This window comes from Erpetoichthys calabaricus, chromosome 4 (genome assembly GCF_900747795.2).
Source record: "Erpetoichthys calabaricus chromosome 4, fErpCal1.3, whole genome shotgun sequence".
Classification (NCBI taxonomy): Eukaryota; Metazoa; Chordata; class Cladistia; order Polypteriformes; family Polypteridae; genus Erpetoichthys; species Erpetoichthys calabaricus.
Genome location: NC_041397.2, coordinates 133061386 through 133085555, shown reverse-complemented (window position 1 = coordinate 133085555; position 24170 = coordinate 133061386). Strand labels below are relative to the sequence as shown.

General features: G+C 38.9%; 1 protein-coding gene across 2 annotated transcripts in view; it reads left to right on the top strand.

Moving 5' to 3' along the window:
• Positions 1-24170, top strand: part of asb11 (ankyrin repeat and SOCS box containing 11) — a 97400-nt gene that overhangs the window by 46418 nt on the left and 26812 nt on the right. Inside the window, exons 1-3 of one of the 2 annotated variants that reach the window (XM_051927127.1) lie at positions 10412-10542; positions 15933-16012; positions 22283-22390. In XM_051927127.1, coding sequence (XP_051783087.1) covers positions 10446-10542; positions 15933-16012; positions 22283-22390 — 285 coding nt within the window. In that variant the 5' untranslated portion in view covers positions 10412-10445. Of the gene's footprint in view, positions 1-10411; positions 10543-15932; positions 16013-22282; positions 22391-24170 lie in introns of those variants that run through there. The other variant, XM_051927126.1, reaches the window with a different exon arrangement.

Sequence of the window (24170 nt, the reverse complement as noted above, 5' to 3'; positions counted from 1 at the left end):
ATCTGCTTTGTCATTCAGTATTTAAATAATGATGTCTAGTGAAAAAAAAAAATCCCAGAAGTGCAAATATCCTCAACTTGAATAAGGCAACACTAGGGGGTTCAGGATTTGGCAGAGGTTTCCTGGGGAGAAAACACAGTAATGTGCATGATGGTGCATTTTAGCACCAGCTTTCCTTTTCATGTGCAGATTATTGCTGTATATTCCATCCATCCATCCATTTTTCAACCCGCTGAATCCGAACACAGGGTCACGGGGTCTGCTGAAGCCAATCTCAGCCAACACAGGGCACAAGGACCCACCGCAGGACACACACATACACATAAACTCACACACCAAGCACACACTAAGGCCAATTTAGAATCGCCAATACACCTAGCCCACATGTCTTTGGACTGTGGGAGGAAACAGGAGCACCCAGAGGAAACCCATGCAGACACGGGGAGAACATGCAAACTCCATGCAGGGAGGACCCAGGAAGCGAACACTTACTGGGTGGCAGCAGCACTACCACTGAGCCACCATGCCGACTTGCTGTATATTAGTTAGCATAATTAAGAGACTGAAAATACTGCCAGTATGAGCTTCACTGCACTCATTTTTAGGGTTGAAACCTGCCTTAAGCCTCATCATACCATGATAGGCTCTTCCCTCAAACCATTTAATTAAAAAATCAAGTTCAGGTTACTCGAGATTCAGTCTTAGGTGTGCAGGGAGCCATGATGTACCACAGCAGTATCTTGCAAAATGCAGAAACTAACTCTGGACTCTGAGGTAGTGTTTCCATATGTGTTTAGCAATGAGCGAAATGATCCTTGAGAAACTGAGTTTGCAGCGAAACTCTGTGTGAAAAGTTCTAAATGAATTGCATTTCACATCCTACAAAGTTTCTGCTATTCACACACAAAGTTGCAAAACCAAAATTTGACTTTGTGTCGAACGAGCGGTTCCTCACAGAGTCCAGAAAGAGGCACATTAGAAGCATGAGCTCAAGTGCGTGCAGAAGGAACTCCGAGTCCAGCTCAGGGCAGCAAAGGAGCAGTACAGAAAAGTGGGGTGCCACCATCGAGAGAGACATGGAGAGAGCAAACCTGATGAATAACTTCTTTAACAGGTTTGACAACCCTAACCCACTCTCACCTCAGAGTACTGTACCCTCCACCCATCCTTCTGCTGATACCAGCATAGGAGAGAGTTTCCCTTCCCCCACAATTACAGCAGCCCAGGTAAGTAGAGAGCTGAAGAGACTTTGTGCCAGCAAAGCAGCGGGTCCAGATGGAGTATCGCCACGACTGCTGAAGGCCTGTGCGTTGGAGCTGGGGAGTCCTCTACAGCGCATCTTCAACCTGAGCCTGGAACAGGGGAGAGTCCTGAGGCTTTGGAAAACATCTTGCATCACCCCAGTCCCAAATGTATCACGTCCTAGTGAGCTGAATGACTTCCAGCCTGTTGCTCTAACATCACATGTGATGAAGACCATGGAGCGGCTGCTGCTTCACCACCTGAGGCCACAGGGCCACCACGCCCTTGACCCTCTGCAGTTTGCATACCAGGAGAAGGTGGGAGTGGAGGATGCCAACATCTACATGCTACACCAATCCCTCTCCCACTTGGACAGAGGCAGTGGTGCTGTAAGAATTATGTTTCTGGACTTCTCTAGTGCCTTCAACACCATCCAACCTCTGCTCCTTAGGGTCAAGCTGACAGAGATGGGAGTAGATTCATACCTGGTAGCATGGATCGTGGACTATCTTACAGACAGACCTCAGTATGTGCGTCTCGGGAACTGCAGGTCTGACATTGTGGTCAGCAGCACAGGAGCGCTGCAGGGGACTGTACTTTCTCTGGTCCTGTTTAGCCTATATACATCAGACTTCCAATACAACTCAGAGTCCTGCCATGTGCAAAATTTCGCTGACGACACTGCTATCGTGGACTGCATCAGGAGTGGGCAGGAGGAAGAGTATAGGAACCTAATCAAGGACTTTGTTAAATGGTGTGACTCAAACCACCTACACCTGAACACCAGCAAAACCAAGGAGCTAGTGGTGGATTTTAGGAGGACCAGGCCCCTCCTGGACCCCGTGATCATCAGAGGGTCATCAGATTGTGTGCAGAGGGTACAGACCTATAAATACCTGGGAGTGCAGCTGGATGATAAATTGGACTGGACTGCCAATACTGATGCTCTGTGCAAGAGAGGACAGAGCCGACTATACTTCCTTAGAAGGCTGGTGTCCTTCAACATCTGCAATAAGCTGCTGCAGATGTTCTATCAGACAGTTGTGGTGAGCGCCCTCTGGTGTGCCGGGGAAGCAGCATAAAGAAGAGGGACGCCTCACGCCTGGACAAACTGGTGAGGAAGGCAGGCTCTATTGTAGGCACGGAGCTGGACAGTTTGACATCTGTGGCAGGCTCCTGTCAATCATGGAGTATCTACTGCATCCACTAAACAGTATCATCTCCAGACAGAGGAGCAGCTTCAGCGACAGACTGCTGTCACTGTACTGCTCCACTGACAGACTGAGGAGATCGTTCCTCCCCCAAACTATGCGACTCTTCAATTCCACCCGGGAGTGTAAACGTTAACATCATACAAAGTTATTGCCTGTTATACCTGCATTTTTATCACTTTTTTTATCAGTATGCTGCTGCTGGAGTATGTGAATTTCCCCTTGGGATTAATAAAGTATCTATCTATCTATCTATCTATCTATCTATCTATCTATCTATCTATCTATCTATCTATCTATCTATCTATCTATCTATCTATCTATCTATCTATCTATCTATCCATTGCCTGCATCATGAGGGAGCATCAGTTATGGCACTACGGCCATGTGGCGTGATTCCCAGAGGCTGATCTAGATTGTAGGATCCTCATTGCTGAGGACCCAAGTAGCTAGACCAATGGGATGCCCATGTAACACCTGGCTGTGGCAAATAGATGGTTGTTTCTGCAGGGGGAGGCTGGACCACATATCTGCGTGGGGGGTTGCCAACCAGGATCCTGAAGTGTTCAGTCGTGTGGTCGGTGTGGCAACGCACTGTACCAGTGCCTGCTGCCCAACCTGATATGACCTGACCCACAGTCTTCTTGTCTGTTTTCATGCATTAATTCTACATGCATCTGCTTTGTCATTCAGTATTTAAATAATGATGTCTAGTGAAAAAAAAAAATCCCAGAAGTGCAAATATCCTCAACTTGAATAAGGCAACACTAGGGGGTTCAGGATTTGGCAGAGGTTTCCTGGGGAGAAAACACAGTAATGTGCATGATGGTGCATTTTAGTGTGTCTTCCTATTGAAATCATGTAGCATGTTACATGTTTTTAAAAAAAGTACTGCACCCCTCCACAATACTGTAAATAAAATGCAGAAAAGAACACAGGTAAACATAGAAATGTGTATGAGGCTTAAGAAAGCAGTGCTCCTTGTTATCTACTGAAAAAAACCCTTAATATCTTCAAACAAGCATTTAGTTAGTTTTAGATTTCATAATTGCTAAATCCTATAAAATCCTATAAAATTAATATAGCGTCAATTTCGCATAACTACGTGAATCAAAACTTCCCTGCTTTGCTCATCACTATAATTGTTTCTATCATTTTTTTGAAAGCAACTAATTAATTATAAACACATGTATATTCCCATGCACACCTGTTTATTAATTATTCCAGTATCTGAGACAAGAGAACACAGCTGAATTCAAATTAAGCAAACACAACGAAAGAAAGTAGTGGACTCCTTTAAATTTTAAATATATGACAAGAAAATTTCCCTGCCTTGAAAATCAAAACACTTACTATTAGGTGCTACTTCTAAATGACAGTGACAACAAGCCATCAGATTATGTTAAAGTATTCAATTAATGGAGGCAATTTGATTCTGATTAAGAAGAAGGTTGGAACCACAAGGAACTGCTTGGGATGGCAGGAATAATTACAGGGAGAATCCAATTAAAAAATAATAAACAGACAACTTGAAGACTTGTTGCCTCACTGGACTTGCCCCTTCTCTGTCTTTAAATTGTATATTGCCAACTTATGCAGGCTAACCTAGGAAGTCAAGATTCTTTGCAATTTTAAGATGTAGTACAAATCCAATAAAACCTCCCTCTGCTATTTATGAGTGAAACAAAACAAGGAAACTGCTGGAATAAAAAAAACTGTATGGTAATGTATAAAAATTATATGACTATCCCAGTTATTTCACATTGTTTAACAGCTGTTTGACAAGTATGTTGAAATTGGACAGGTTCTGTAATAGGAATCCCACTTTAAATGCTATGCAGGAATTCATAGAGCTTTGTTACCACCAGACATAACCATTTCAGGGCCACTGAGGTCCACTTCACAAAGTAGAGGTGTGCTCAGGTAGCAGTGAAGCAGCGGTTTTGAATGTGTTTGTAGCTCAAGGACATTTGCAATATCTTTTCAAACCTACTTGATTATTTTCAGGGTTACAGAGGGCTGGAGTGTATCCTAGGGGCATGCATTAGACGCAAAGCAAGAACCATCTTTGAACAGGGTACAACCATAGTAGGGCCTATTTATATACGCACTGTAACAAAAACAGAGAACACAGATAAACTTTTGGGGCACCAGCCAGTAAGCCCCATTTAATTGTCAGGTTCTTAAAGCCAAGAAGAGCTAAAAACATTTGAAAAAGAATTCAGCCAGTGCTGCGTTGTGTGTCTTTCCAGGTAGGACTCCCTAGAATAGCTGCTAACTTCAGGTGATGCTACTCTTTATATCACTGGAAGGTTCAAGACTTTCTGTGAGCGTGTAAGTGATGTCAAAATTTCTCAATCCTTTTTTCTTCCATTTTGTAGGCAGAAAAGGGAAATGGTGTAAAAGATAGCGGTAACCCACTGCTTGGGGAGGTATTACCATTAATATACAAGCTCTGAAGATGCCCCCTACACACACGTGTGTGACAACATGTACTTTCACACTTGCACAAGGCTTAGAGTTCTCAATTAACCTAACCTGCATGCCTTTGGGGGATGTGGGAGGAAAGGAAGAATATTCACCAAAAAGGGAAAAGCCCCTTTGGACAATGGCTAGATGTTTAATTGAAACTCATTGGAGCCAGATTTGTAAGGTAGCATTATTATTCACTATTCCATTGTGCTGATGTTTCAAATACATTTATGTGATAGATAGATAGATAGATAGATAGATAGATAGATAGATAGATAGATAGATAGATAGATAGATAGATAGATAGATAGATAGATAGATAGATAGATAGATAGATAGATAGATAGATAGATAGATAGATAGATAGTGTACAGCCATCACTGCTCATAAACTTAGTTTTCTGTTACCGTACATGTGAACCCTATAGTTAGTTTTGCTAACAAGTCTAAACAAGCTAATCCTTATAACATTATCTAGATTTGTCAACTCAGTAACTTCCTGGATTCCATATGTAAAAGAGGTTTATGATTACCAGTGTTACAAAACAGCTCTTTCTGTTAATGAGGTTAATAGCAGGACTGTTTTTGCATATTAGCCTAAGTCTGAGATATGAACAGACTTGTCACAGCTCTTGTGCAGAGGAGAGGCTTGCCTCCCTAGCTATCAGCACTGTGGTCCTGTGTCAAAACAAAATCTGGTTATAAAATATATGCAAAAAAAAAAAAAAAAAATGAAATTACACTACCCTTTCAAGTGCTTTCACTTTTTTCTACCTTTTTGGAGACATTTTTCAAGATTACACAGATATTTAATTAAGTGAACAAAGGCACAAGATTAGCAAGAAGCACCACAGATTGCATGGGCACCAACAGCAGTACCCTGGTTTGTACAGGCTCACTTGTGCTGCATAAGTTTCAAACTTTTTTCAAAGACGAGTGAGATGAAATGTGCCTTATAGCAAGAAAACGGCACAGGTGCTGAATTTGTAGTATACAAAACAAGCGGTGTTACAGTAAAAAATTGAATGAAGACAGATACAATTAAATGTCCAAAACCGTGAATTGTTAGCACATGCAAATTTTTATACATCAGTCAATTACCTGAATTTGTGTTTTTTGAATCACAGTGTTGAAAGGTGCTACAGATTATCCCTGTAGCACTGGCTAGTAAGACAGAAATCGTCCTTGAATAGGATGCCCATCCTTTAAAGGGCACACTTACAAACACGCACACACTCACACACACACTTGCACACTCACTCATGCCAATTCAAGTTAATCTTCACTTCTTTGGTGTCATGATCTGGCTTTTGTTTTTAATTTTATAAAGTTACCTGTCAAAGACAGGTAATAGAATCATTTAGAAATATTTGATATCTCTTACCCTAAGTGTACCTTCAGTGCCTTTTCTCAGAATCTTCATGTGTCTGATCTTCTCTTGACCAGTGATCCCTCACTCAAGCGTGCTCCTATATCGCCTGCATTTCAGACTCTATCATTATTTTCATCATTGAAGGTGTGCCCCCCAAGCCTTTACTCCTCATCTTGCGTCTCACACTTGGACTTCCTCTTTTGATTGCATCACCAAAGACAACTGATCATTCAGATTGCTTGGAGGGACACAAACACACAGACCTTATATATATAGATTCCTTGGCTTCTAAAATATTTGAAATAATTTTGGGATTTTACAGATCAATGAATATAGCTGTTAATTTATTTTTAGACTTGAGGTGTTTTCTCTATGTTACAAACAGATTACTTTCTCCTGCTTGCAATTTTGTGGTCTATGTGGTCTCTTTTTCTAAGCACTGGGTCATAGGTATAAAGCTTGGACACTTCCAAGTTTATGGATATATCCTGAAAATCCAGTGCTAGGTTCTTTAAATCTTAATTTGAATTTTGGTTCTGAACTTTTTTTTTGTCCCTCTGACCACAATCTTCGATTTTTATGTTTTGGCTCAGTTTACGTGTACATTCTTGGATTTCACTCTTTTTTGAATATTGACTATGACTTTTGTCTCGTGTTCTGGGCCCTGCTACTTGAATTTCACTCTCCTGGATTTGACACCTTAGCCAGTTTATTATGCCACATTCATCTCCTGATTCCATTTCTCTTCCCACAATGCTGCTGCCTGGTGCAGTCAGTACAATTGGGTTGTAAAATATTAAGTGCAAAGCCACAAAGACATGGTGAAAATGTGTAAAAAGCTTACAGAGGCTGGGTGGGCAATCTAATGAAGGTTTCTGGGGCTGTAGTAGAACTAACCACTGGGAATTGTGCAGTTCCTTTTGATTTAGAGATTAACTGTTTAATACTTGCCTATTTTTACACACACGTTGGTTAGTATTGTTGCTTCTCAGATTCAGCATCTTAATTTGAATCTTTTGCCCTGATGATGGCCATGGGGAGTTAACACATTGTCTCTGTGTCTGTAAATGTTTTCCTCCAGGTAGTTCATTTTTCCTTACACATCATCAAAGATGTGTAGATTAGGTGAACTGGAAATTCCTACTTGACCCTGTAATGGACTGTCCTACTGTATGGCATTGTTTATTACCTTCCTGCTGGGAGTAGGCATGTTTGAAATTTATATGATATGATATGATGGATTCTTGTGGTGTCACCATATCCTTTTAAAATTTATTATAAACCACTGTCTCAAGACAATTTACTATAAATGGCTTGAACAAAATCAAATTTTATTATATATAGCCTTTCATATATGACCTCCATTGACAAGAAAGTGTGCAAAAAAGTAAACAGCTTTACAATTCAAGTTTCTGTTTAAAACTGTCCTTCTTCTCTGTTATATTTTCTTGCCATTAGTCTGTTTCAGCAGTATGAGGACAAGACTGGTAGGTACACTTTATGTTAATGAACCTGAATCTTTAAATAATCAGGCACTGAAATAAAGTATTTAATGGTTTATTGCCTGCAAAATGATATCATGCTTAAGTTATTTTATTTCAGGTAGTACTCTTTTTTTAATGAATTAATACAATGAGCATACATTGGGAATCACATACATGAGAATGCAGTTCATTGGTCTTGGACTTCTTGGCTCTTTCTCTGTCTTTTGCAAACCTCAAATCTGCAATCTAGGTGTTATCTTTGATAGTAACCTCTCTTTTGAGAAACAAGTTAATTGTGTAGTCAAGAGTTGCTTTTTCCAGCTTCGTCTATTAGGTAAGATCAAGCCTTCTTTATCTTATAGGGATCTTGAGAAAGCTACTCATGCTTTTATCTTTTCTCGCCTTGATTACTGCAACTTACTGTAAATCCCTGATACACAGGTTACAGTTGGTCCAGAATGCTGCTGCTCGCTTTCTGGTTGGAGCAAGAAAGTATGACTCTATTTCTCCAATATTAGCTTCTTTATACTGGCTGCCTGTCAGTTTTCAAGTTGATTTTAAAATCTTGTTGCTAGTTTTAAATCTTTACATGGGCTTGCTCCTGCCTATTTATCCGAATTGTGTGTTTTACACCAGCCATCCAGAGAGATTAGATCTGCTGGTCAGTTGTCTCTTGTTGTCCCTCGTACCAAGTGTAAAACTAAGGGGGACAGGGCTTTTGCAGCTGCTGCTTCTCACCTGTGGAACTCTTTACCTCATCACATAAAGGAGTCGTCTACAATTGAACTGTTTAAAACTAGATTAAAGACTCATTTCTATTCACTTGCATTCCGCAACTTTCAGTAATACTGATGGTTTCCTCATTGTGATTATGTAACATTACTTCTATTTGTTATTTATTTTATTTATGTTCATTTATTTTATTTCTATTTATGTTATTCATGTTACTTGTATGTTTTTCTTTAATTCTATTATTGTAAAATATTTTGGCCACAGCATTCCTATGTTTGTTTTAAATGTGCTATATAAATAAAGTTGACATTGACATTATAACACCAGGCCCCTCTTCTAAAATATACTACTGCATTTGAGTAGCCATTGTGACCCTCACAAAACACTATACCCAATGTATTAAGTGATCCTTATCAAAAACTACTTCAACTGAGCAAGAAATACTGGAAATTCCAGTGATCCATTAAGATTAAAGCTTGACTGACTGACCTGTGGGCTGGGACACATTTGGGAATAAAAGGATAAGGCTACGCCCAGCATTTACATGCATTTTCTAGGAAAGGGTATGCGCTTGTCTTTAAACATGGCAATTGTATTTTCTTCTGTTTATTTTGTCTGGGATAATAATTCATTAGTTTACTTATCAGCCAAAATAAGGCACAAATGAATAAAGTAAAAACTAAAGTAAAAAATGTTTAACATGGAGTCTAGTACTTTTGAGGTTTGAAATTATCTGTTCATATTCCTCTGTTTCTCAAACAAGTAAATTTATAACATTTAACATGGTATGAGGTAGGATGTGTTATTGTTACATGTTATCAAACAATAGCATATCAATTTTCAGTTTCTGACAAGCCTTCTTATTTATTCTTTTTAACTTTTATACATAGGAGACTGTAGGTACACAAGGAAATGTTTAAGTTTACTGTTCATTTTTGACTACCGGTAAATTATATTCTGAGAAATTACAAATTAATTATTATGTAATTGGCTAAAGTCTTAATCCAGGATAATCTATAACATCAGGATAAAGTGCAGTAGTTTACACGTGAATTTAAAAAGTGTATCCCAAGTTTGTCATGTGAATTTGTCACAGTCATAAAGAGAGTCAGAGACAGTAGTTGAATTGTCAATAACTGCGGTTTAAGGTCTGGTTAGCCACTACACCACTGAACCCTTTTGGGATAACCCTAAACCAACCCTAATCTTAACCTCTTTTAAAAATAAAGCATTATAAAAGTAAAGCATAATTCTAGAACATTGATTTTACTTGTTTGGCTTGTGTAAAGTGTTTTTTTCAAAGTGACTGCAGTCAAAGTTTTTGATGTTGAAGGAGAGTAGCATTGTTATCACTTAATAAACTGCTGATCATAAACCATATGGTAGGTTCATCCATTACAGTACCTGCTGGGTCCACTTCTATGGAAATAATAAATGTCAATGATTAATTCAAATGAGTTGTAAATAATAATAATAATAATAATAATAATAATAATAATAATAATAATAATAATAATATGGAGAAGAACAACACCCTGAACTAAACAAGGTGAGTTTTTCACCAAGGTGAGAATTAATAGATCAGTACAATAAATGATACAAAAATAAAATTATTTAAGACAAATAATTCAGTACTGATGCTAATAAATAATAAATGTAGCTGTTGTAATTGCAAATATGACAATGCACAATGTTGTGTTACTGGTGTTGTCTTTTCATTATTTATTCTATGAATATTAAGTAAACATCAAAATAACTGAAGTGTATCATCTTCCAACAAGCTGCTCTGTGTGTTCTCCTCCCCTCTCAACACTTCTGTCTTTCAAAGACAAGATAGCCATGTAGGTGTGGTCAGAAATAAGATAAAGCAAATAGGAAGTCAACACATGTCAAGTCAAACTGGCAGTGTCTGTGAGCAGTGTCTTTGTGGAAGATGCAAAGAATACTTACTAAATTCACACCTTCAGAAGAAAGCCAGGCACAACAGAATTATATTTATAATGGATACATTTGCAATACACTCATGAGTGGTAGGTCTCAGTCCTTTTCCTGTGTAAATATCTATCTATCTATCTATCTATCTATCTATCTATCTATCTATCTATCTATCTATCTATCTATCTATCTATCTATCTATCTATCTATCTATCTATCTATCTATCTATCTATCTATCTATCTATCTATCTATGATATAAATTTCACAATAAAAGAAAATATAGATTCTTAAGTTTCAGGTAAATAAATATGAGTATTCTTTTTAAAGGCTTTGATTTTTTTTTCTTTTTTATATCTTCTTTAAAAATGGCTCATCTAAAACTAAAATAAAAAGTGAAACTGAAAAGAATGAATTAATAGGAAAAACACATCATTTTAAACCATTTACAGTTTTGCTCAAGGTTAGCTGTCAAAAATGAATTTTTTTCTATTTTGACCAAATTGATAAAGTTAAAGTTTAAACTTTAAAACTCGCTGATTTTTAATTATTTCTTTATAAATGTATTTATTAAATATTAAGTTCAGTTTATTATCATCATATGAACATCAGTCATTTTTGCAGCATTAATATGTAAAGCTCCATTGTAGTGACCAAGGATTTGCTGGTAGCATTCTTGCATAACAATTTGTCTCTTTAAAATGTAAATTTTTTCAGATTTTGGTGCACCACAATCTATGTAAACCACTGTTAATATTTAGTAAATTATATCTCCTGGTGTATTTTCTCAAGAAAACTGACAAACATCTCTGAAGAGAGAGGTTGTCAGAAGTTTCCAATAACCTGAAGAAATGTCCAATATTAAATCTTTTATTTTATGACAGTGTAAGTGAAAAGCAAGAAAACTGTGATAAAGCGTGTAATACTCATGGGAAACTTGAAATGTATTAGTTGGCACTATGGAGCACATTCTTTTTAAATAATGAATCTAGTCTTTATTTATTATCTGAGCTTTAAATTACAGAAAAAAAAACTTGTTCATTATTGTCACACCACTGAGTAAAATTGCATAAAAGAACTACATAAGAAAAAAATTGAAATTGAGATACAGGTGAAATTCTGAGTCAAATGAGGTAGAAGGAAAAGCAGATAGCTGATTTTATTCTGGTAAGAAGACTTTAAAATTATAATAATATAATGCACTGTAAAAGAATAGCCCATTAAATAACTACTTTGTCAGATTGTTCATGGAAAACAGAGTCAATAGCTTGTGAATACCATATTTAATAAGACACTTATTCCTTGAAGATAATGTGTGATACTGTATAGCTAGGCAATCATCCTGATTTTTAAAAGGTTTAGATTCTTTAGAAAATTTACTGCATTTGATTACTAATTTACAAAATAGAATGAAGGGTCTCTTAAATATTTTCTGAATGACCAATTAGCGGAAGCTTGCTATAAAAAATAAACATGCTGCATCTGTTGATAGATAGAAAACCTTGAAAACAAGTGCAGCTTTAGAAGTGCGGTGTTGCTGCTTTGATCTCATTGGTCTGTGCCCAGAAAACAGTGAGTCAAGGAGTATTGCCACAAAAATGAATCACTGTGTGCCGGGTATTGCTATCTGCTTGTCAACAGCAATTCAACTGTTGTCACATTTAGTCACTGGAAAGTTTCCATTCAACATCACAGCAGGAGGTACTAGGCTGATGTTCAAAGGCAGAGCTGGGAGAGAGCACACACTTTTATGATGGACTCACGATAGCACTGTTAATTGAGTATTTTCACTTAAAATTCTCCTCTCCATAATATCTGGTATAAAAATATTTCTGCATTTTACTGTCCTGCAAATTAAAATGTTTGTTTTCATTTAAGTAATGAAATATTTAAGCATTCTAAGTTACACACACTGTCTTAATTATTCTATTGATATTACATTGTTTTAAAAATAACTATTTTAAATGATGTTTTTGCTATTTTGCACTGTTTAATAATGTTAACAAGGTTTAAAGTACATTTAATAACTTGAACTGTATGTTGAGATATAAAATGTTACCAATTTAGTTTAAGCCATTTGTCCTTAACCAATATATGAGAAATATTCTAAGATTTAAAATGGAATGTATCGCTTGCATGTTTTGAAAATGCATATATTTCTCTATTTATAATACTTTTATTTTTAATTATGGAACATGCTTTTTTTGCTGCATTTGAAGTGTTATTAATAACTTCTGGCAAGTTTATTGAGCTGATGGTATAGTTAATTATAAAGCATTCAAGTATTAGATAGCATTATTTATTTATCATACTACTTTACATTTAGAAATGGTGGTGTAGTGGTAGTGCTGCTGCCTCGCAATCAGGAGACCAGGGTTCACAACAGGAGTCCTCTTTTGCGTGGAGTTTGTATGTTCTCCCCATGTCTGTCTGAGGTGTTTCAATTCCCTCCCAGAGTACAAAGACATGCAGTTAGGTCGATCGTCAATGTTAAATTGGCCATATTGTGTGGTTGGGTTGTGTGTGTGTGTGTGTTCTCCCTGCAATGGACTGGTGCCCTGTCCTGGGTTTGTTCCTGCCTTGTGCCCTAAGCTACCTGGGATAGAGTCCAGCACCCCCTGCGACACTGTCCAATACTACACAGGTTAGAAAACGATGATGATAATGATGTTGATAGTTGCTCATAGAATTGGATGCTTATAATCCATAAATAAAGTGCCACCGCATTCTGCTCCATAGAATATGTTTAGTACAGGCAGGAGGCAGTGGGATCTGGTGGCAAAAGCATTGAACTTTAAACCACCGGGAAGCCAATTTAGTCCTCCCCTCTGACTCTCTAACAGACACTGACCATGTCTCTTCTCTTGCCTGTTCTCTAGTTGTGAAAGATACATGCAAGCAATTGTACTATGCAATATCTCTGTGACTGTTATGTGATTCAAAAAGAAAGTGCTGTATAAAATACAATTTTGTCAACACTAAGATCTGGTGTTATGCATTATGTCACTCTTCAGAGTAGCACTAGCAAAGCAGCTGGCACTGTTGACTCTTAGTCCATACTACATATAAATTCACTTCAATTTGTTATTATTGTATCTTACAGCACTATAAAAAGTATTTGTTGTTAGTCCCAAGTGCAGAAACAAAAGTCAATGACACAGTAGGCACAATTTACTAAACACAACAATGGCAATTAGACTAGGGTTGCCAGACGTCCCTTATATACAGGACATGTCCCATATTTGGTAATTTTATCCTTTACTGACCTTTCAGGGACACCCAGATGTACCGTATTTAGTTCATTTCCAAATTTCATAATAAAAATATATTTTTACTACCTTCTTACGGTACTAGTTGTAACTTTATAAGTAATTATACTTTCTTTTCTCATATTCTCTTAATGAAAATAACCCAAATGTAACAAGGAAACTAGTGTTTGCTGCCTGTTTGAAACTTGTTCAGTTGCTATGGTTGGCTGAGGACAGCGACACTGTTACCATTTTGCTTTCCAGCCGCACTGCTGTGCAGTTCTGTTATCAGCATTGCAACATACGGTGTCAACAAAGTGTGCTGTTACTACTTGCCACGGCCCACTTTTTTTTAACCTAAAAACTGATCCATCCATCCCAAGATGCCAAAACGTGAGTGTATATTCCAGCGAATGGACATTTATCAAACAAGGCAGAAGCTGTTTTGAAACAAACTGTGGTGTATGTAATTGCACTTTCAGTAAATAATTTTCAAATGATTTTACTTTTGTTTTCCTCATAACCCACTAAAATCCTTGCTTTATGTTTTTAACTTATGTCTCTACTTTTAAATAATATATTGGTCTGGGTGTGTAGGGGGCATGTATAAACTTATATATATAGTAATATAGAGGAAGATTTTAAGAGTGTCCCGTATTTCTAATTTATTAATCTGGCAACCCTAAATTAGACAAAACTGCAACAATATCAAATTTAAATAATTAAATATTTCATATAAGTTTTCAGTATACTTCAGACAGAATAAGCAAAACCTACACAATATAAGCAACATAGTTATGGATAGTCAGTAACATTGGATCTATAATGCAAATTGATTAGTAGTGCAGATAGTTTTGGAACTATTAGTTTAATTGTCTCAAATATATTTGCACTGCAATATAAGACTTTACAACAATTCTTTTTTTCTGTTATAGTCATTTGCATTTCTGTAGGGATTGTAACATATGCCAACAATGCCGGGTGCAAAGCTGGTACCAACCCTTCACAGGCTGCCAGGCTATTATAGGGCCCACTCTCTAACACATCCACATTAGGAGTCAGTAGGAAACCAGGCTACTGGGAGAAAGCCAGGGAGACATTATGAGAACATACAAATTAACCACAGGCAGTTTAGATTTGAATCCTGGACTCCTGAGCTCTGAAGCTCAAATACTGAGGATGTACAAGTTAGGTTGACTGACAGCTGTTAATGGATGTCCATTAGTGCAGTGTGAGTGAGTGTGTGTGACTATTCCCTGTATTGTATTCTAGTCCCATTCATGTTTGGTTCCTGTCTTTTGCCACATATTGTTGACCATGTTTCACTTTTTCCAAAATTGATGGTTACATAGTCATCATGTCATGGTGGTACAGTGTTAGTGCTGCTGCCTTACAACAAGAAGACCAGAGTTCATGTCCCATGTCCTTCCTGCATGAAGTTTGGACATTCTCCTTGTGTCTGTGTGAGTTTCATTTGTGTGATCCGGTTTCATCCTTCCATCCAAAGACATGCAGGTTAGGTGGACTGGCCCTAGAAAGTGTGTTTGACTGTATGTTCACCATGTGATGGACTGGTAGCCTGTCCAGGAATTGTTTCTGCCTTGTGCGCTATGCTTGCTGGGATAGCCTCCAGCCTCCTCTGAGTCTGCTCAGGATAGAGCAGTAGATGAATGGGTTAAGCAATCTTATTAAATATGAAAAAAATGTTCTGACACAATTTTCTTAATATCAGCCTGTAACATCTGACATTTTGTACTTTAGATATTCACTGTACAAAGAAAGAATAAAATTTATTCCAAATTTATAACAGAGAGTTATCCATCCATCCATCCATTGTCCAACCCGCTGAATCCGAACACAGGGTCACGGGGGTCTGCTGGAGCCAATCCCAGCCAACACAGGGCAGGAAACAATCCTGGGCAGGGTGCCAATCCACCGCAGGACACACACAAACACACCCACACACCAAGCACACACTAGGGCCAATTTAGAATCGCCAATCCACCTAACCTGCATGTCTTTGGAATGTGGGAGGAAACCGGAGCGCCCAGAGGAAACCCACGCAGACACGGGGAGAACATGCAAACTCCACGCAGGGAGGACCCGGGAATCGAACCCAGGTCCCCAGATCTCCCAACTGCAAGGCAGCAGCGCTACCCACTGTGCCACCGTGCCGCCCAGAGAGTTATCTATTCTAAATTTAAGTTATTGACTTTACAATATTTGTCTGTATTACAGGTTCATGGGCAGACAGATCTCCCTTACATGAAGCTGCATTTCATGGACGTCTATTGTCTTTAAAAACCCTCATTGCCCAGGTATGTAATACTGCATTCAGTGTATTTAAGTGGCTAATGTGTTGGTCATTGACTCACTCACAGATCCAGCATTTTTCACCTTAGAGACACAAGGAACCAGCTTCTATCTTCATAGCACAAAGCAAAATGTAGGAACCAGTCTTAAATGGGATACCAGCACATTGTAGGGCACACTCATGTACTCACCGACAGTCAGCCTAACACAGTGGCTTTGGGTAGAGAAAGAAGTTCGAGTTCTGCACCAGGACATTAAATGATTGTGGCTATGGACAGTTTTCTGGCTCAAAATGTTGTAATCAACAAACCAGATGTTTAATTAAACCTAATATGGGATCTTGGGTTTATGTAAGTGTTGAATTGGAGTGCTTTGTTTGATGGCTAAATGATAACATTAAGTAACACTCTCATCCAAATGTTTTCCAGACTCAAGGGTTAGATCCTATCTTCACAGCATCACGTCTAAGACAGGAAACAACCCTGGAGAGGTTTGCAAATCCATTGCAGTACTCATTCACACATATTGTACACATACACTCACACTCACAACAGGGCCAACATGGGGTCGCCAGTTATTCCAGCCTGCCCCTTTCTTGACATGAAAATCAATTTCAGGATAAGATAACCTAAATAATTTGACTCCATTTAAAGCATGAGGCTACGATGATTTGATTATCAGAACAGTTCTCTTATGCAGTACAAATATTTACACCATAGTCCTACTTAGAGGTCATACAAATCTACCATAACGGAATACTGTGTATGATTTTTTGAAATAAATGCATTTTCTAAAAACAGAATTATAACAAGTCAAAAATCATTTAAAATATACCTTGCTATTATTATATATCTGTTGGTATAAATAAGTGATGAGCACATTTGAAAGGAGTTCTTGTTGAAAAAGTAGAATTACATTAAATTCTTGTCTTAAGCATGTATTTTATAAAATACTGAATCATCTGTATATAGCATATGGAGTTTGTAGGTAATGCATATCATTGTTTTGAGTAAAGTTTTTGAAAATTTTGTACTGTTCATAAACATCTGTTGTATAATATGCATCAGTTAGTTTGGTAAATTTAAAAAGTAATAATGTTTTGATCTTGTCTATAAGACTATTTCAGTGTGTTGCACGAGTGGTGTTTTAGGCATTCAAATTCTCTTTGTGCCAGAACTTTCCAATATGTATGCAGACGTCTCTTACATAAACATTAATTTGCATAATTAATAATATCTATCACTCTTTTGCCAATAATAGTCAAACATGCAAATGTATGCAATGTTCACATCACAAAAGAAAAATAAATCAAACAATGGCATGATGTTGCCTGGATTGATTGGCTTCTGAGGTAAACATGGTATCCTCTGACATTGTCATTATCCGATAAAATAGAATACAGCCACATAGATTTAAACACAATTTAAAAAAAAAGCTTTGCAACAACCCACTGCTCAGGAATAATTGACTATGAACTGCACTAAATTGAAATGGCAACACCTCAACATTAGAAGTTCAGTGGCTTTGAGGTGAAAAAGTGCAAGCCAACTATGCACACTGTATGACTCAAACTGCATACTGTATGTCCGGTAGCAGCACTAACTGCCATGCAGCCAGGTGTTTGCTGGTCAGTGTGAAACCATCAAACAATTAAAAAAATATCTCAAACCAAATTCACACCTGTTCCTTCTACACCAACGGTTCTGTGCTTCTTTGAAGGAGGACCATCACACTGCTGGTACAGTCCTCCCCAGCAATGGATGCAAATCATGATGTCTTGTGAATGTTATACTGCATACTTGATATTGATCTCCTTTCTTTTTTGTCAGATTACTGTGGCTGCCTTAAAGGAAGCAAATGGTACAGTAACATCAGTAGATCCTCATTGTTATACTGAGCAATGACTTTTGAAGCCTCATGATCTAAATTTGAAATTTCAGGTTGCACATGCACACACACACATACCCAAGGGCATAGAGAACATTGCAGGGCCAACTGGTCCAGGCCCTCTGTCAAAACAGGCTTGCAGCACATGGCATAAAAACAATCCATATTACTAAACGAGAATGGTAAACCGGATATGGACGCAGGGACCTGCCCGTGGACGCAAAAGACATAGTGCGCAAGTGCCACACAAAGCCCCCCCCCCCCCCCCCCGAGTGAAATGGGAGAGACTACGCACATGCGCAGGCGCCACACACAGCCCCCCAAGCACCAGAGCAAAACGGGAGAGACTACGAACCGTCAGAGTAGGAAACAAAGTAAAACATCATAAAGAGGTTAAAGAACAGGGACAAACACATGGAGAGCAAGTTACAGAACAAAGCCCCCTCCCCAGAGTAAAACGAGAGAGACTACGAACCGTCTGACATGCCGCAAGCAGGATAAAGCGAGGTCAGAAATAAAACACAGAGTAGGAAACAAAGTAAAACTTTATAAAGGGATTAAAGAACGGGGACGAACACATGGAGAGAGGGTTACAGATGATGAAAACTGGAATGCAACAGCTTCAAAAAAACCTAGGCACGAAACACATGCACACCGAGATACAGAATATAAAGGCAGAAACAACGACAGTTAAACGTCCACACCACACAGCGGAGGCGGACCCGGAAGGTGCAGGCGCCTACATCATGCGTTGGAAGGCACGGTAAAGTACAAAAGGCAAAGGCGCCTACACAGCATGGTAAAAACCGACATAATACGGAAGGCGCAGGCATCACCGCCATATTGTGAGTGGCACTAATGCGTGGTGAAGGCACAGGAGGAGACATAGTAAAACAAGAGGAGTCAATGCCCCGCCCCAGAGTGAAACGGGACACACTACGGAGTCCACAAAGGTTCATACATCTAACCCGAGATGGTATGGACACGCATCTGAAACCGTGGAAGCAAAACTGTCTCGGCTCCAAAACCAAACAGCTCAACAACTAACACAGCTTCCACACCGAGCCCACGTGGACAGATCTAATGAACGTGGACGCCTACAACGCGCGTCTCAAACTGCGTAGGCAAAGCAGGCACGGATTCAACACGACACAGCTCGAGTGACCGAGATACAAACACGCGCCTGCCTGGATATAATTAATGAACGCAGGCGCCTACAACGTGCGTCTGAAATGCCGCAGACCAGGCAGGCACTGCTCCAAAAAGAAAGAGCTCGACTAAATGAGATACGAAGTGAAACGGGAAACACTACAGAGTCCGCAGTGCTTCACAATGCACCGCATAATAGTTCGGAAAGAGCTTCGTAGTAACAGTGGGGAGACCCAGAGTGACACGGGCGAACGCTCCGTATTAAACATACGTCATCCTCACACGTCCAAACTATACAGCATAGGTGAATCACATTACAGTGATGCATTATTAACAGTACGATAAACATCACAGTATCGCAAACAAATGAAAATTATTACTCGAAAAAGGGAAAATATATTCACCACGGACCAGGTGTCATTGAAACAAAAGCAGAATAAAGCGAGATCAGAAATGAAAGACAGAGTAGAAAGCAAAGTAAAACGTCATAAACAGGTTAAACGAGGGGGCCAAACACATGGACAGCAGGTTACAGATAATGAAGACCGGAATTCAAAAGCTTCAAAAACAAAAGCTCGACTGACCGAGATACAAACTGAAACGGGAAACACTACGGGGTCCGCAGTAGTCCACAATGCACCGCATAATAGAACGGACGGAGCTCCGTATTAACAGTGGGGTGCCCCAGAGTGACACGGACGAACGCTCCGTATTAAATGTGCGTCATCCTCACACGTGGCTGCCCAGCCTGCACGGGTTCAAAATGCCGGGGGTAGGCGAGCGAAGCGAGCAGGGGGCGGAGCCCCCTTGTTTCACATATTACATGAAGCAATATTTTTCTAGATATGTAATTGCATTGAGCATATGATAGAAAATTGGCAAAAAATAATTAAGAAGACAAGCCTGAGTGTTATTATAAATAAAGTTAAATTACTGAGGGAAGCTTACTACTTATTTTGCACAATGTTGGATGGTGTGCAGAGATACCACTGCGTTGTTTGTGTCAATCAGTCAGTCATCATCCAACCCACTATATCCTAACACAGGGTCACGAGGGTCTGCTGGAGCTAATCCCAGCCAACACAGGGCGCAAGGCAGAAACAAACCCTGGGCAGGGCGCCAACCCACCAACAGGGCATAAGCACACACACACCCCCACACCAAGCACACACTAGGGACAATTTAGGATCACCAATGCACCTAACCTGCATGTCTTTGGACTGTGGGAGGAAACCAGAGCACCTGGAACATGCAAAGTCCACGCAGGGAGGACCCGGGAAGCGAACCCAGGTTGAAGCCCCTTTCATAGTGATTACAACCCGGAGCCTTTTTGGTTATGACACAGAAAGCTCCACACACTTGGATTTAAGGTTTTTCTACTATTCTTTTCAGGTTGGATGGAGATCTCCAGTGGACAGCTATTTTCAGGTCTCTCCGGAGATGTTTGATTTGGTTCTAGTTCAGGCCAGGCCACACAAGAATATTCAAGGAATTGACCCTAAGCCATTCCTATGTTGTCTATGCTTTGTGATTAGGGTCATTGTCCTGCTTGAAGGTGAACCTTTGGCCCAGTTTGAGGTTCAGAGTTCTCTGGAACAGGTTTCCCTTAAGGATATTTCTGTGCATTGCTCCAATTATCTTTCTCTGTCTAGTCTGTCTCTCACTGAAAAACAGCACACAGCAAGAAGTACCCACCTCCATACTTCCCCATCGGATTGCTATTACATAGTTGGTGAGCAGTGCCAAGTTTCCTCTAGATGTGATGCTTAGAATTAAGGCCAAACAATTTAATGTTGATTTCATCAGACTAGAGAATATAGTTTCTCACAGTCTGAGAGTCGTTTAGATGCCTTTTAGCAGACTTGCATGTGTTGTCTAGTTACTCTGTCATAAAGCAGTGATGCAGTGATAGTTGTCCTTCTGGAAGTTTCTCCCATCTCCACACAGGTTCTCCTGAGCTCAGCCAGATAGACCACTGGGTTCTTTGTCACCTCTGTTATCAAATGTTTTCTTCTTTGATTTTTCAGTTTGGCTGAACAGGTAGCTCTAGGAAGAGCTGTGGGTGTTCCATACTTTTTTCCATTTAAGAATTATTGAAGCCACTGTACTTTTGGGAACCTCCAATGCTGCAGAAGTTTTTTGTAGCCTTCCCTAGATTAATTCCTTGACACAAGTGTTTCTAAACTCTGCAGGCAATTCCATCAACCTCATGGCTTGGTTTTGTTCTGATAAACAGTGTCAACTGTGGTACCAATGGCATCATTACCAGCCGAGTCGCTAGATTTAGCACCCTATCATTAGTCCAACAAGTATGGCTGGAAAAGTAGGAGGGTTCTCCACGGAGCTTCATGCACCAGAAGAGTGGAAGGGGAGTCCCCCGTTGGTGTTTCCCTTGAACTAAAAAATGCGTGGGGGTGGTTTTCCAGTTCCCCCCGGGTTGTGCAGATGAAAGGGGGGCATTGCCAGTGAAATTTACACACTTGAAGAGTGGCGAGGGGATCCTGTTGAGTTTTCACACAGAACACAGAACCGAAGGAAGGGGGCTGGGTTCTTGAAGATCAGTGGCTGGATACCTGAGATCAGGAACTAAAGTCCCAGAAGCCCCCACTAATGATGCCACTGGTCATTTCAGGCATCCATGCCCCTTTCTTCTATTCTGACATGCGAAAAAGCCCCCACATTTTCTTCATACATACTTGTAAGATAAACAGCATTACTGGCACTAAGCCCTTAATAAGTGTTAAAGCTACCAATGCCCCTAAGTGGTAACTTGTGTGCCTTTACTTTTCAAGTCCAATCACATGAACTGAGCACAGGTGGGATGTGCCTGAGTCGGAAATCAAGTGCCATAGCAGAGTCTGAACACTTGTGTCAATGTGATATTTCATTTTTTTTATTTTTAAATCCTGTTTTTCAATTTGTCATTCTATGCTATTGAGCGTTGTTTGATGAGGGAAAACAATAAGTAAGTAATTGTACTATATTTCATATGTCAATTTTCTGTCTCCTTGGATAAAGATGTTGACAAAATGTATAATATTAAGAAGCAGGATTGAGTAATATCAATGACACTTTACTGATTTCATTGGTAAATGAGCAAATGAGAACTGAATACTAAAACAGTGACGCCAGATACAATTTTCGTTCATCATAACTTAAATAGATGCATTAAGCCCTAATGCTACACTAGTATTATTTCACATCTAATTATCTTGTATGTTGCTTTTCTTTCCTTAAAGGGTTTTAATGTGAATATTGTCACTATCGATAGAGTTTCTCCTCTTCACGAAGCTTGCCTTGGAGGCCATGTAGCCTGTGCTAAAGTGTTGTTGGAGAACGGAGCCAATGTAAGTGCAGAAAAATGTTAAGATGCTTCTTACATGAACAAGTGATTTTCAAAGCATTATTATTATTATTATTGTTATTATTATTATTTTGATCTTTTCATTTCTGGGCAATCCACTCAGGTTGACCTATTCCTTTGATCTGAAATAATAGCCTTATAATAAGTTGAATACTTATCAACCTTCTTTTTTTGTAATTCAGTATGCTCTAGGCTGCTAAGAAACTGCATGTTACACACAGGTGTAGATATTGTATTTTATTTAAGTCAAACATAAAACAAGCTGGAAGAGCTTGGCAGATTTTTGACCAACCAGTATATACCTGGGCAGAAAGTAGAAGTAATCACACAGGTAAAGTGATGTGAGATGTGAGCCTTTTTTAATATGATATATGAACTACATAAAGTTAATAAATAAATCTTGTAAAATAACTGTAAAATAGAACACAACATTTGATAATAGTAAATATTAATACTACTAGTTATCAATAGAGTTTTATTCAGTTCAATAATTATGTTATTTTTAAAAGTGACTTTTCTGAACAGAACATTTCAAAATAGCTTATTTATTTCAAAACGTTTCATTAAGCCTGGTTTTGTCATCTACCAATCATTCTGTTATATACATATCTGCACAATAATGGACTCGTGTTAACTCTCAAAATATTACAAGATGTTATCTCATGGTTTTGTCGACTCATTGCAACCCAATGGAGCTGACTAATTAGATGACAATTTAACTACAGTGATAGTGAATCACAGAACACAAAAAGTCGAGATAAAAGCCCTAAGTTTTGGATTTTCAGAATAGCTGTTCTATATTCTGGGTCATTCATATCCTTTTCTCTTGCTTCTTTTGCCCCATTATGTAAAACTGCTGGTTGCTCCAAAGATACTACCATGAGTAAATAAGCTGAATCAAACTAACTACACATTTTTGGCATGTATGCGCAGCATAAAACGTAAAGGATATCTTATGAACACATATGCCCTTATTATGTTTTGTTTTTTGACTGCTAGCAGTTTAGGGTAGGTCAAAGGACCTGACTGAACCCACCCAAAGGCTACACCCCTGCATGGAGATGCAACCTTAAGGCTCGTTTATACTTCACGCTCAGAATGCGTATGCGCATGCATCATGTCTGCCACGCATTTCCAGCGTTCATTTGATGCATCCTCAGAGTAGGTCCTCAGAAATTAACGTGACGCATGCGCGAGTTGCAGTACCAGCAAAAAGTCGGGGGCGCCGTGTGATAAAAGTTGGAATGTGACGTCAGGATCTCTGTTTACTATCTACATGTGATAGAAAGTCGCTATGCGGATCCTACGGGATCGTTGTGTGCGCTTTGATGTTTGATGAATGGTTCGATGTGGTGAAGCAAAATGCTGACATACAGATGCATTTGTGGTGCTTTTATATTTAAGCATCACATATTCCCCATCGCAATGACACGGTACATTTTAAAAGTCTCACATAAAATCTTTTGTGCCGTCTTTTTTTTGCAACTTCACAACAGCAACATAATTTACAGCCACAGAGAAAAAAAATTAAGGACATGGTGTAAAGGTGTATTTTGTGATTAAAGTGGAAATTTTGGCTTTAATCTCGAAATGTCCACTTTAACCTCGTAGTTTACTTTATCATTAAAGCAGACCATCGTAAACATCATCCCACTTTTTAATCGCTGCGAGCTTCTGGAACTTCCTCCTGACCTGACAGCAGCGACAAGCAGCAATAGATCACCACACAGAACACATTAAATGTATGATATTCCAACTCTCTG